Source organism: Mytilus galloprovincialis, chromosome 4 (genome assembly GCF_965363235.1).
Source record: "Mytilus galloprovincialis chromosome 4, xbMytGall1.hap1.1, whole genome shotgun sequence".
Lineage (NCBI taxonomy): Eukaryota > Metazoa > Mollusca > Bivalvia > Mytilida > Mytilidae > Mytilus > Mytilus galloprovincialis.
The window spans coordinates 90,234,942-90,249,903 of NC_134841.1; the positions used below are offsets into that span (position 1 = coordinate 90,234,942).

Consider the following 14,962-nt stretch of genomic DNA (forward strand, 5'->3'; position numbering starts at 1 on the left):
TGCGTGTTTCACTGCATCAGACACATACACCATGATTTTAGTGTCTGCCTCTAAATGTGAACTTGGTGCTGAACTTGAAATACATTACGTGGTGGATAAGATAGAATATCCTGACCATTTGTTGCTATAACTACCATACGCATCCAAGACTTCATCCACTCGTATTTCAGTTTCAAGGTATTTTATTTAGGTAAGGACATAATACCCAATCAGCATACTCAGTAGGCCGCAATTCACAATCGGAGAGCTGATTTCCAACATTTACAAAGACTGTGGTATTGTTTCTCACATCTTAATAAATTCTGCAAAAACACATATTTTCTTGCCTTGTTAACCTAATCTGTTTCTTTTTTTTTATCCTCCAACAAAACCACGTATCGTTTTCAATGACATTAAACATCAAATCCATATGGTGATGTTGGCTGGTCAATCATCATTCTAAATGCTATAGTCACATCTTCAAACTCCTTTAATGTCACCAACGCAGTTCCTTTTCCAGCGAACGTGTTATCTTTTAATGCCTAGTGCATTTGAAAGGTCATTGATTGATATATATCTTATACTTTTCCCCTTCTAAATGCAAACCAAAGTTTGTCTGCCCTATGTCACGGAATAGCGAAACAGCAATGACATCAGTATCGACTGTTTGAGTCATGACTCAGTTAAGTCTATGTTTCACTGCATCAGACACATCTATCTTGATTCTAGTGTCAGTCTCTTTATGTAAACATGGTGCTAAATTTGAAACATCATCAAGTGGTGGATAACACTAAACATCCTGAGCATTTGTTGCTTCAACTACCTTGTATTCAAAATTATATTGAGCAAGCTCCTGTGAATGAAAACTTAAAAGTTCTTTCTTACTGTCGTCATCTCTCAGAAAACTTTCCCATCTTTGAGGTTTTTTTTAATCCTGGGTTCGTCTGTGTATTCCCTTTCCCCTAAATGTTGCCCTTGCTTCTTTTAGCAGCTTTAAAACTACCAGTATTTCGCTATTCCGTAACAAAGGGGCAGACGAACTATTCATTGTATTTGGGGAGGCAAAAATCTTTGGATTAATATCTATCAATGGCCTTTCAAATGCACTAGGCAATGAGTGATCACACAGTTTTATTTCTGACCAATACCTTATGACGGCTTGTGATACTGTTCTCTCTTTGCTTGAAAAGGAAAAATAGACTGCGTGGGAGACATTAATGGTATTTGAAGATGTGACTTTAACATAAAGAATGATGATTGATCAGCCTAAATCACCGGGGTTGTACTGTACAAACTTATCAGATCTAACATGATTAACGAACCAAGAAAGTCAATTTTTGCACAAAAGGGAAATCTCATTTTAAGTGAGGCTATTCCCACGACTTGTTCTAGTCTTTTCAAGCATGTAAAACGTGTAATATACTAATGCAGGTGTTTAGTGAGACGAGCTTTGGATTGACTCTTATGCTACCTAGTCTTGTCACTAATGGATTGCGAAGGGACAAAGAGGGTCCCTTTAAAAAAAAACTCTTTCTGAGACCTCATCATTTTTTCAGAAGCTTGTACATTATGGATGTAAGAAAGGATGCCGCGGTTATTTTTAATGTGTAAAATCGGGTCTCCCGTGCACTGCCTTGTGTGCATGTGGTGGTGATTGTGAATAAGCATGTATTCTTGGCCAAATAGAAGTAGTTTTAAATATTTTTTAGTACTATAGTGATTTTATTTTGTTTAAATCAATCTATCCAAAACTCTACATCGAAGAAATAGATTGAGGACTCATCTTTAAAATTTACGTCATATTTTTACCGGAAGTGTCAACTTTATATCTTAGCATTTACAACATGCTAGAATAAGTGGTTTTGGGGATAACTTAAAGCCAAAAGTTTAATGACCAGCACAAAATAAAATCATTTTCTTTACATTTTGAAGAAAGTTGAAAATTTGAATAAAAAATTGATATTTCTCTGTCCGCCATTTTGGATACTTCCGGAAGTAAGGATTTTTAAGACATATGTCTTATACATTGTCTCCATCAGAAGCACCAAAGAAAGGTTCATACACAATGTAATTATAGTAGCAATACGTTAAAACACATTTCAATTACCCTCCCTAAAAAATAAGCTTATTTAAGTACAATGTCAGCCATATTGGATTTTAACCGGAAGTGGGGTTTCTGAAGACATCTAATCTATTTAATTTATCCAAAAGTAGTAAAACACAAAGGTCTGTACCAAATATTATGATAGTAGCATGATAATAGGACATTTTTACACGCTAGTCTTCGATATTGGGCTGATTTAAGTATAACGTCCGCCATTTTGGATTTTACCGGAAGTGAGACATTTTTTTCAAATGCCTCCCTATCTGAAATAAAAGAGTAATAGTTGAGGAAGGTCTATGCCAAATTTCATGCTTGTAACAGGATGTGCACAATTTTTTACAAAGCCGCCGGACTAACTATTCCATTAAGCAGTTGAACATCCTTATATGTGTACTTTATGTTTACATTTAGAACTTGACATACTAACTGAACTATGATCTTATAAGTCTAAACAAGCCCTCCTATCAAAAAGATACATTGCAAATTACATTACAATTTGAAATTTGTATAAATTTTTGTTTCTTACAGACAATTTCATTTAAGATATTTATTCGTATATTTCAGTTCAGAAGCTTATCAAGAAGTTGGAGACCAACCAGAATCTATACCATATGTAGACAATGACTCATCGTTTTCTGAAATTTCACCAGGAGATGTTGATAGGGGAGATAACTCATCATCATGTCTACTGGAGAAAATTATGCAGAGGCAAGATGCTTCTTCTCCATTTGCATCCTTGTTGGCTAATATTAGTGATAGGAATTCCAGTTCTCCCACAAGTTCTAGAAAAGATAACTCTTCTTCCAGTTCTAGAGTAGATACCTCTTCTCTGTCAAATTCACTACTGCTGAATGTCAACACAGCAGCTGAGTCTGCCTTGACCAATAGTACTGGTCAGTCTTTATCTCCACAGATGATTCCTCAGTTTAATCTCGACAGCCTGCAGAAAACACATCACACTACAACAGATAAATTGTTAGAGAAGAAACATAAAGAGATACAGAAGGAATCAAAGATAGAACAGGAAAGAGTGAAGAAGGAGACAGTAGAACAGTCTAAATTAGCCATTTTAGCTGGTTATGGTATGTTTTAAGGCATTCTTTATAATTCAGTTTTATAGCTGTTATTAAAACAATGTCAGAGCAACTGTTTAGTGTTGCTTTTTGTTTACTATATATTAAGGGTAACATTGTAAATGTTTAAAAACATTTTTGTTATAGTGGATAAAGTTATATCCTGTCTGTAATGATTAATCATTTTTCTCTGAAAAACAATCACACCAGAACACAAAGGTTGCAATTTGAATAGATAATTAGTGATTTTATTACCCAAAACTCATTGAAGGAAAATAGTCATGTTTTTGATAGTTTTTGTTTTAATGCCTTACTGAATTTCATCATATTTAGCTCACCTGGCCCAAAGGGCCAAGTGAGCTTTTCTCATCACTTGGCGTCCGTCGTCAGTCGGGGGACTTAGTTTAACATAACACCCTATGGGAAATGCATACAAATGACTTCTTTTAGAGAACCACTGAATGGAATGAAACCAAACATGGCATAAATGTTCCTTATGAGGTGCTGACCAAGTGTTGTTACTTTGTAGCCGATCCATCATCCAAGATGGCCACCAGCGGGGGACTTAGTTTAACATAGGACCCTATGGGAAATATATACCAATGTCTTCTTTTAGAGAACCATTAAATGGAATGAAACCAAACATGGCATGAATGTTCCTTATAAGGTGCTGACCAAGTGTTGTTACTTTGTAGCCGATCCATCATCCAAGATGGCAGCCAGCGGGGGACTTAGTTTAACATAGGACCCTACAGGAAATATATCCAAATGTCTTTTTTTAGAGAACCACTGGATGGAATGAAATTAAACAAGGCATGAATGTTCCTTATGAGATGCTGACCAAGTGTTGTTACTTTGTAGCCGATCCATCATCCAAGATGGCCGCCAGCGGGGGACTTAGTTTAACATAGGACCCTATGGGAAATATATACAAATGTCTTCTTTTAGAGAACCACTGAATGGAATGAAACCAAATGGCATGAATGTTCCTTATGAGGTGCTGACCAAGTGTTGTTACTTTGTAGCCAATCCATTATCCAAGATTGCGCCAGCGGGGGACTTAGTTTAACATAGGACCCTATGGGAAATGCATACAAAAGTCTTCTTCTAAAGGACCACTGAATTGAATGAAACCAAACATGGCATGAATGTTCCTTATGATATGCTGAACAAGTGTTGTTACTTTGTAGCCGATCCATCATCCAAGATGGCCACCAGCGGGGGACTTAGTTTAACATAGGACCCTATGGGAAATATATACAAATGTCTTCTTTTAGAGAACCACTGAATGGAATGAAACCAAACATGGCATGAATGTTCCTTATGAGGTGCTGACCAAGTGTTGTTACTTTGTAGCCGATCCATTATCCAAGATTGTTGCCAGCGGGGGACTTAGTTTAACATAGGACCCTATGGGAAATGCATACAAAAGTCTTCTTCTAAAGGACCACTGAATTGAATGAAATCAAACATAGTGCATGAATGTTCCTTTCCTTATTAGGTGCTGACCTAGTGTTGTTACTTTTAGCCAAATTTTATTTTTTTTTATATGATTTCAAAAACCCAAGTAGAATCAGGTGAGCGATACAGGCTCTTGAGAGCCTCTAGTTTTTTAATACTTTTGTCCTTTGAAATGTAGTTGTTTAAGTCAAAAAATAAAAACAACAGGTAGTTATTTCATGCATCAAAAGCACTTTTCTAAAGTCAAGTTTGTTATTACATTCATATTGTCCCTTATAAATCATTGTAAATGGTTTAATTGTTTTTGTTCAAGGTGGTCTTGAAGATGATACCAGTAAGCATAGTAAGCCCACTAAGACACCACAAACACCAAGAGACAAATGGACCTCGTCAGAATTAGCACCAAAGTCACCAGAAGACTGGGATAGAGAACTACGTCTTCTCCAAACTAATAAAGCAGACTTAGGTAAGATTTCATGTCTTGAACAAGAAAAAAATTGACTTCTTTATTTTATGATAACAGGAAAACAATGATTTGGGTAAAAAATTTAGTTCAAGTTGTTATGTATCCAACTGATAAAATGTTTTCAGGGTGTTAAGTGCATATTCGTGCTACGTGACAGCTCAACACACACAATCATTTCTCCACCGAGAGTTTAAGAGAGGTATGAATGATGTAGGATATACTTGTTAAAGTAACTGAATATCAATTAGCATTTTTGATATGATCATTTCAGTGTACAGTTATTAGTGCCATTACTATTAACGAGTTTCAGAAAGCTTCTGTAGAAATATAAAATTAAAATTTAATACTTATTATTAATCTCCTTTTTACTATATTTGTAGCTTTGAAAGAATTGCCACCGCCTCCAAAAGAAAAAAGGGACACCCCTCATGGAAGAGAATTATTGAAAATCCTTAATCAGGTATTGGTTTTTGTAATGTTACAAAATTATACACTGACTGCACTGTGATCAGAATTTTCAAATCTGCATTACTAAGTCAAACCTAAAGTAGTAGATTGGCCCAATTGTCAAAAATGAAAGGCCATTCTGAGGTGAATTAATTACCGATTTTTGTCAGAAATATGACTAAAATTCAACCTAGAGAGTTTGTTATATAAATTAATCTGCTTATAGCCTGAATTATTTTATTATGTTGTCAGTAAATGTGTGACACATATTAGGTAATCCATGGTATCACACTATCAAATGGTTAACATTTATATTGGTTAAAATTACCAATAATAGTAGCAATGATAGAACATGTTTATTTTTCCTTTGAAATATAATATAAATGTTCTCTCTATAAATAAGCAGTTTGGTTAACATCAGTCGGCAGTGCCAACTTTTTAGTTGTTAACATATCAGTAAATCAGTACATTCAAACACCTGTGAATATATTTTTCTTTTTTAAATAAATTTGTTCTTGTTTTATTGTTGTGTTTTCAGATATTTGTTGACTCTGAACGTGAACCAGTAGATGAGATTAGAGTTCGACTGCTCAGTCTCTTCCAGACAGGTAAAAGTTATCTTTTTAATGAGTGTACATTTTAAACAAGAAACTGATGTGGATAGATACTTTATTTTCTATTATTTTAAACAAATTACACTATCAAAAAACTATTAAATTGTGTTTTTTTATTTTTATATATATAAGAAATTGATTTAAGTTTTCTCATCTTTTAATTAGACAAGAGATACATTACAATAGTTTGAGATTACCGAAATAACAATGGGATATTCAATTCCTGACAGTTAATTTTCATTTATTTGAAATGAAAATTTTATAAACAGACGTGGAGAAGTTTTTATGTCAATTATTTGAATTAATAGTACATACAGTGGAAAAATTATAAAATTGGATATGTAGAAAATTTTCAGCCAAAACTTGTTCTTACTTGTGATGTTCATTAAACTTTATAAGAGCTGATTACGGTCAGTTATGCTTGTTATACATATGACGTCAATGGCATCCAAGGGCACAGGTTCAGACACAGTATTGATCTTGTTCATAGATTTGATGCTAATTTGTTCCTTAAGGGCATACGATACAGTTACAGGGGAGGTAATGACGTTGCTAACATAAAATGTTATTTTCGCAACGTCAAACTGTGACATATCGGGAAAAGATGCATTTTTCAACTGTTTTTTATCATTCAAACTTATCTAACTTGAAAACGAGTTTATGGACACTTCTTTTTTTAAATGCTATTTGGTTTGATTACATAAGAAGATTATGTGTGCCAATTTTCATGAAAATGTAAATTATAATGTAATTTTTTTAAATTTAATAGATATACAGCAAAAAATGACGTTTTTTTTTTTTCTACATTCGTAAACATTTGATAAATATGAGTTATTTGAAAAAACAAATTGCACAAATTTAAAGGACATTTATTTAAAACAGAATTTACAAATAATTCAACAAAAAACAGTTTGTGTGTATCTTTTAAAACAAAAAAGTTATGTATTTCTGTCGAAAGGAAAAATATGTCCACAAATCCGAATTTTGAGCAAATATATAAAATTTGGACCTCATTTTACTCAAAAAGTAGCACATGAAGGTATATTTTTTATTACATATTTGATTTAATCTGGCAAAAAATAGCCTATATGCAAATTGTCAGCAAAATTTCAATATGGGATCAAAATTGTATCGTATGCCCTTAACAGAGATTTTAGGTATTAACTGTCATTTATCTTTGACTAGATGCCTATTTGTTCCTGAACAAAGAAGAGTTGGGTGACTTGATGAATACAGTAATAAATAGAGCTGTCAGATACTATGGCGTCATACATGATATTATTCTAGAAATCCTTGATGTTTTAAGTAGTATGTATACATATCATCTTGGTTCCTTAAATCCCTAATACTATGCTCCTCTCAAGAGGTCTTCTTCTTTATTAAGGAATGATTTGACATTTTTTTCTGACTCTTTAATCAAGTTGTACTGTGTAAGTGATTTAAGAACTTCCTGAATTATATTTTGAATGTTTAGTATATTGACAGAATTATCCTTCAATGTTTAGTTTCATGTATGGTTCTACTTTTTCATTCCGATTTATGCTGAACTGTACTGTTCACAGAAGTATTTTCATCTTTTACATGCTGTATTACAATGTATTATTTATCGTGTTTATGTTGGTCAGAATCTTGTGAATTTTTTAAACAAGACAATGGTGTATTTGTAAATTGTTTAATTAAATTACCAAAAGTATTGAAATGGTTTGGAACTCTAGCATTTGTAATCTTAATTAAAAAAGTTATCTTTTCAAAATTATTGTCGCACAATAAATGCAGTCAAGTTTTAAATATTTTTACTATCAAATATGCTTATTTTTTAATAGGTACTCAGTTTTTCCAGGAAAGTTTACTTGTGGCCATGAAGAGGGTGCAGGATATGTATGTCAAGGTAAAATATTCTGGTTTATTTATTGTATTCAATTTTTTTACCCCAATATATATAAGCCATTTTGAAGGGGGAAAATATATGATACAAATTTAACAGTTTACAACATTTTGATTAATTTGAAATACAGTAAGTTTCCAATTTCACATAAACTGTCACTTTTAATTTTTTTTATCAGGCATTACATTTTGAACAATAGCTTTATATTCCAAAGCAATTTTAGATTTAAAACAGTTTTTAGTCACTTTCTAAATTATGTTTGGCTACATTTTAAAGATTAAACTACATGTTCCATTCATTCATTGGTTTTATCAAGTGTGTGCAGATGCCTCGACAATAACGCTTGTCCGATTGTCCGGTACCAGAGGAAAAAAAGGTCGGACAAGTAAAAGCTTGTCCGATGGGACAAGTAAATCTATTCTGCAGAAAATAAATTTAATTCAACTTTTGATGAATAAAGAAATTATAAACAACAAACAAGAAAACAAGTATTAGTTTGACATGTTTCTGTATTCTGTTTATTCAAATGCAAAACTGTTTTCTTCAACATGATCATTCAACATGTTTACTTGCTATCGATCATTTTTAACTGGTTCCTTGTCAGGTACTTTTTGACAGATAAAAGGTATACTATTCTCGGAAACCAGTCTTATTGTTCCGAATCAGTGATGCGCTTAATAGATAAGGTAACTTTACAAGACAGTTCCTCACAAGATTCAGCTCCAAATTTAATAGACAGTTTGGCAACGCAGGGAAATTTCCAGACGAAGACAAATCAGTACCTCCTTTTTCTACCTTATTCTTTCCTAATAAATACCATACCGGTAATTTTTTTAGCAAAAATATATTTTCAATAAAAATGAAGAAATTATTTACCATAAAATTCACAAAATCATATTTGATCATAAGTAGAAAAAAACAATACTTGCAATAACGTGACCTATAGTTAATTTCTGTGTCATTTGGTCTCTTTCAGATAGTTGTCACATAGGAAATCATAACTCATCTTCTTTTTTATTGATTGCATTTGAATAAACTTTTTTCAACTTAAAAAAAACAAAACAGGATACAAATCCAATAAGTGAACAACAACAGGCCTATCAGATGGTGCCCCATGTGCATAGTCTGATGAGATGATTAAAAACTAAGTCCTGTGACATGACTAGATTCAGATGTACTCATATTTTTGAAAATTATTTAAAAATTTAAACATCAAATTCTGTTCTATTGTTTTAATTCATTTTGTTCCTTTAGTTAATCAACTGAAAAAGTACAAAGTTTTATTATTTTTTTGGACAAGTAACAATTCCATTCAGACAAGTAAGTTTTGGTATGTACTTGTCCTACTGGACAAGTTGAAAAAAAAGTTATTGTAGAGGCCTGTAAATTGATGACATACTCAACCCTTTGTTTAAATGACTATTGTCCAATTGAACCAATCATTATGATTTCATATAGCTACAGTAAAGTAGGTTTATTTTGTTCATTTGCTTATATGGGATATATCTTATTTACATCATGGTGTTATGGTTAATGCAAAATGTTGGATTTCAATAATTTAGAAAAAGACGTTTGGGTTTTTGACCTAATTTTAGGATAAAACATTATAAATTTAGGATATTATATTAAATAACATCATGGTGTAAGTTGACTTGATATTTTATGCTTTAATTTGTGAGATGGGAGAAATTGGGTATTGCATTTAGGCATGCTTGAAACAGTGGTTATACAAAATAAATTGAGACATTTTTTATGATAAATATATTACCTTGAATTATAAATGCTTAACAGCAGAAGAACTTTGAACAAAAATAATCTGAATCATAATTTATTATTATTTTTTATTGTGTTCATAATTTTCCTTGTAAGATTTCTGTGTAAATGTGCTGTATATGACAACTAAGATTCTATACATCTTTCTCTGAATGAGAGTGATTTCTTTTTCAGATTCAATATAAAGGGAAGCCACTCCATGTACAGTGTAGTAAGATTTTAGGTCATCTTTTAAATATGTCATTCCATTGGAAAAACAGGTATGTATATATATATTAGGTTATGATTAGTGTGTGGGAGGGTCATGAGAGAAATAATCTGTGGTTTTACCAATGTCAGAATTAACACACATACATTTCAACTACCTGAATATTACTACGCATGCTGAATTGACAAGATTTTTGAAAATATCAGTATTGGATGTTTCATTCAGTATATGATTTTGAACTCATTTTGTATCAACTGCAACTTTGTTGTGGAAGCAAGACTTGGGTAAGATGTTTTTCACGTCAGCAATAATGACTGTTAAATATTTTAGTTAGGTCCCACAAACAAGAAATATCATTTTGTAAAACATTTTATTGAGAAAATGAAATAAGATTATTTGAACTTATCAAACTATTTGTAACATTGTACATTTGGATTTATGGCAAACCTATAAAGTATTGAAATAACTATTATGATCAAGAATAGCTAATATTTGGAAATGTGAATCATAAGAAAAAGGTATAAAATATGAAAAGGATTAAAAGTCTAAAAATAAAGGTACTGAATTAGTTTTTTTCACATCAGCATATAAAGTCTTTATTGATGTCCCCTTGATTATGATACTTGGATTTGTGTTCTCAGTTAATTTACAAAAAATAGTTCTTTGATTTTTAAAACTGTTGATACAATTCTGAAAATAAGACTTGATATGCTTATATTTTCAGCATTCCTCTACAGGAATATGTTGCATCTTTATTGGAAAAATGGATCATGTTCAATAAAAAGGTAGACACATTTTGTTTATTTCATACATGAAAAGTATAATGTTTCTTCCAAAATAAAAAAATAGATATGATTTATATTCTAAGAGATTTTGAGATAAAAAGAGAAAGAACAGGACATGACATAGGTGTTTTGTCACATAAATGGAATTTTAATTTGACACAGCTATTTCAAGTTTTTATTTGTCGATCTATTATATTTTTATACGACCGCAAAATTTGAAAAATTTTTCGTCGTATATTGCTATCACGTTGGCGTCGTCGTCGTCGTCCGAATACTTTTAGTTTTCGCACTCTAACTTTAGTAAAAGTGAATGGAAATCTATGAAATTTTAACACAAGGTTTATGACCACAAAAGGAAGGTTGGTATTGATTTTGGGAGTTTTGGTCCCAACATTTTAGGAATTAGGGGCCAAAAAGGGCCCAAATAAGCATTTTCTTGGTTTTCGCACTATAACTTTAGTTTAAGTTAATAGAAATCTATGAAATTTTGACACAAGGTTTATGACCACAAAAGAACGGTTGGGATTGATTTTGAGAGTTTTGGTTTCAACAGTTTAGGAATTAGGGGCCAAAAAAGGGCCCAAATAAGCATTATTCTTGGTTTTCACACAATAACTTTAGTTTAAGTAAATAGAAATCTATGAAATTTAAACACAAGGTTTATGACCATAAAAGGAAGGTTGGTATTGATTTTGGGAGTTTTGGTCCCAACATAATAAGGGGCCCAAAGGGTCCAAAATTAAACTTTGTTTGATTTCATCAAAATTGAATAATTGGGGTTCTTTGATATGCTGAATCTAACTGTCATGACTGTGTATGTAGATTCTTAACTTTTGGTCCCGTTTTCAAATTGGTCTACATTAAGGTCCAAAGGGTCCAAAATTAAACTTAGTTTGATTTTGACAAAAAATGAATCAGTTAGGTTCTTTGATACGCTGAATCTAAAAATGTACTTAGATTCTTGATTATTGGCCCAGTTTTCAAGTTGGTCCAAATCGGGGTCCAAAATTAAACTTTGTTTGATTTCATCAAAAATTGAATAAATGGGGTTCTTTGATATACCAAATCTAACTGTGTATGTAGATTCTTCATTTTTGGTCCTGTTTTCAAATTGGTCTACACTAAAGTCCAAAGGGTCCAAAATTAAACTTAGTCTGATTTTAACAAAAATTGAAATCTTGGGGTTCTTTGATATGCTGAATCCAAAAATGTACTTAGATTTTTTATTATGGGCCCAGTTTTCAAGTGGGTCCAAATCAGGATCTAAAATTATTATATTAAGTATTGTGCAATAGCAAGTCTTTTCAATTGCACAGTATTGCGCAATGGCAAGAAATATCTAATTGCACAATATTGTGAAATAGCAAATTTTTTTTTAATTAGAGTTATCTTTCTTTGTCCAGAATAGTAAGCAAGAAATATCTAATTGCAAAATATTGTGCAATAGCAAGATTTTTTTTTAATTGGAGTTATCTTTCTTTGTCCAGAATCAACTTAAATCTTTGTTATATACAATATACAATGTATATTCACTTTTTACTACCAACTGATAAATTAAAATAATCTTTACCATTCAGTGATAACAAGCAGTTTTTTTACATCTTAATATTTTATGATGTATTTAAATGAGTAGTTATTGTTGCAAACTCCATTAGAAATTTTAATTGAGATTAGTTTTGGAATAAGGGAAAGGGGGATGTGATTAAAAAAATTGGGTTCAATTTTTCTCATTTGAAATTTCATAAATAAAAAAGAAAATTTCTTCAAACATTTTTTTGAGAGGATTAATATTCAACAGCATAGTGAATTGCTCTAAGAGAAAACAAAAATTTTAAGTTCATTAGAACACATTCATTCTGTGTCAGAAACCTATGCTGTGTCAACTATTTAATCACAATCCAAATTTAGAGCTGAATCCAGCTTGAATGTTGTGTCCATACTTGCCCCAACCGTTCAGGGTTCAACCTCTGCGGTCGTATAAAGCTACGCCCTGCGGAGCATCTGGTTTTTTCTAAAATTATATCTTGACTATCATATAATAATTTTTATATGATGGCAAAATATTGGTATGACGTTGGCGTCGTCATCGTCGTCCGAAGACGCAGTGGTTTTTGCACTACAACTTTATTTTAATTTAATAGAAATCTATGAAATTTAAACACAAGGTTTATGACCACTAAAGGAGGGTTGGGATTGATTTTGGGAGTTTTGGTCCCAACAGTTTAGGAACTAGGGGCCCAAAAAGGGCCCAAATAAGCATTTTTCTTGGTTTTCGCACAATAACTTTAGTATAAGTAAATAGAAATCTATGAAATTTAAACACAAGGTTTATAAACACAAAAGGAAGGTTGGGATTGATTTTGGGAGTTATAGTCCCAACAGTTAAGGGATTAGGGGCCAAAAAGGGGCCCAAATAAGCATTTTTCTTGGTTTTTGCACAATAACTTTAGTATAAGTAAATAGAAATCTTTTAATTTTAACACAAGGTTTATGACCATAAAAGGAAGGTTGGGATTGATTTTGGGAGTTTTGGTCCAAACAGTTTAGGAATTAGGGGCCCAAAGAGTCCAAAATTAAACTTTGTTTGATTTCATCAAAAATTGAATAATTTGGGTTCTTTGATATGCCAAATCTAACTGTGTATGTAGATTCTTAATTTTTGGTCCCGTTTTCAAATATGGTCTACATTAAGGTCCATAGGGTCCAAAATTAAACTTAGTTTGATTCTAACAAAAATTGAATTCTTAGGTTCTTTGATATGCTGAATCTAAACATGTACTTAGATTTTTGATTATGGGTCCAGTTTTCAAGTTGGTCCAAATCAGGGTCCAAAATTAAACTTGTTTGATTTCAACAAAAATTGAATTCTTGGGGTTCATTGATATGCTGAATCTAAACATGTACTTAGATTTTTTATTATGGGCATAGTTTTCAAGTTGGTCCAAATCGGGGTTCAAAATTAATCTTTGTTTGATTTCAAGAAAAATTGAATTCTTGGGGTTCTTTAATATGCTGAATCTTAACATGTACTTAGATTTTTGATTATGAGCCCAGTTTTCAAGCTTGTCCAAATCGGGGTCCAAAATTAAACTTTGTTTGATTTCAACAAAAATTGAATCCTTGGGGTTCTTTGATATGCTGAATCGAAACATGTATTAAGATTTTTGCTTATAGGCCCAGTTTTAAAGTTGGTCCAAATTGTAGTCCAAATTAAACTTTGTATGATTTCAACAAAAATTCAATCCTTTGGGTTCTTTGATATGCTGAATCTAAACATGTATTTACATTTTTGATTATAGGCCCAGTTTTCAAGTTGGTCCAAATCGGGGTCCAAAATTAAACTTTGTTTGATTTCAACAAAAATTGAATGTATGGGGTTCTTTGATATATGATGAATCTAACCATGTATTTAGATTTTTGATATTTGGGTCTGGTTATCAAATTGGTCCACATTGAGGTCTAAAGGGTCCAAAATTGAATTTATTTGATTTCATCAAAAATTGAATTTTTGGGGTTCTTTGATATGCTGAATCGAACCATGTATTTAGATTTCGGATATTACACCATAATAGCTAAATGTCCAATTTAAAATTTTTAAGTTTTTAAGTTTATTCTTATACCACATTCATTCTGTGTCATAAACCTATGTTGTGTCAATTATTTAATCACAATCCAAATTCAGAGCTGTATCAAGCTTAAATGTTTTGTCTATACTTGCCCCAACTGCGGTCATATAAAGCTGCACCCTACGGAGCATCTGTTTTTTTTTTTTATATATATATATTTTTTTATATCGATGGTTTGATGGAATATAAATTGAAATTCACAAATATCAAACTTATTGTTTCTTTAATTGTCCGGAATATGCAGTAAATATACAATATTATTTGTTTTTTTCAGCAATTTAAACTTCTTAGTTACCCAAATAATCAATATGATAACATATAATATAACTTGCATGACCCTTGTCACTTGCATGTATTTGCCTCCATTTACTACTGCAACAGTTTATCATCATAACTCCTCTGAAACTACACAACATAATTCCATGAAATTTTGTAGATAATAAGGGCATACTATGTAGAGGAAATTATGATTAAAAAATAATCTAGGAGTTATGCCCCTTTGAACTATCTGATTGTCCAGTGACATTATAAAGGTGTGGGG

General features: G+C 31.8%; 1 protein-coding gene across 3 annotated transcripts in view; it reads left to right on the forward strand.

The window, feature by feature from the left end:
• The window catches only part of LOC143073351 (uncharacterized), a 36,387-nt gene that overhangs the window by 14,844 nt on the left and 6,581 nt on the right, over positions 1 to 14,962 (forward strand). For all 3 annotated transcript variants that reach the window (XM_076248815.1, XM_076248814.1, XM_076248817.1), the window contains exons 13-20: positions 2,648 to 3,165; positions 4,931 to 5,083; positions 5,464 to 5,543; positions 6,069 to 6,138; positions 7,330 to 7,452; positions 7,968 to 8,032; positions 9,977 to 10,062; positions 10,735 to 10,795. In XM_076248815.1, coding sequence (XP_076104930.1) covers positions 2,648 to 3,165; positions 4,931 to 5,083; positions 5,464 to 5,543; positions 6,069 to 6,138; positions 7,330 to 7,452; positions 7,968 to 8,032; positions 9,977 to 10,062; positions 10,735 to 10,795 — 1,156 coding nt within the window. The remainder of the gene's footprint in view (positions 1 to 2,647; positions 3,166 to 4,930; positions 5,084 to 5,463; positions 5,544 to 6,068; positions 6,139 to 7,329; positions 7,453 to 7,967; positions 8,033 to 9,976; positions 10,063 to 10,734; positions 10,796 to 14,962) is intronic.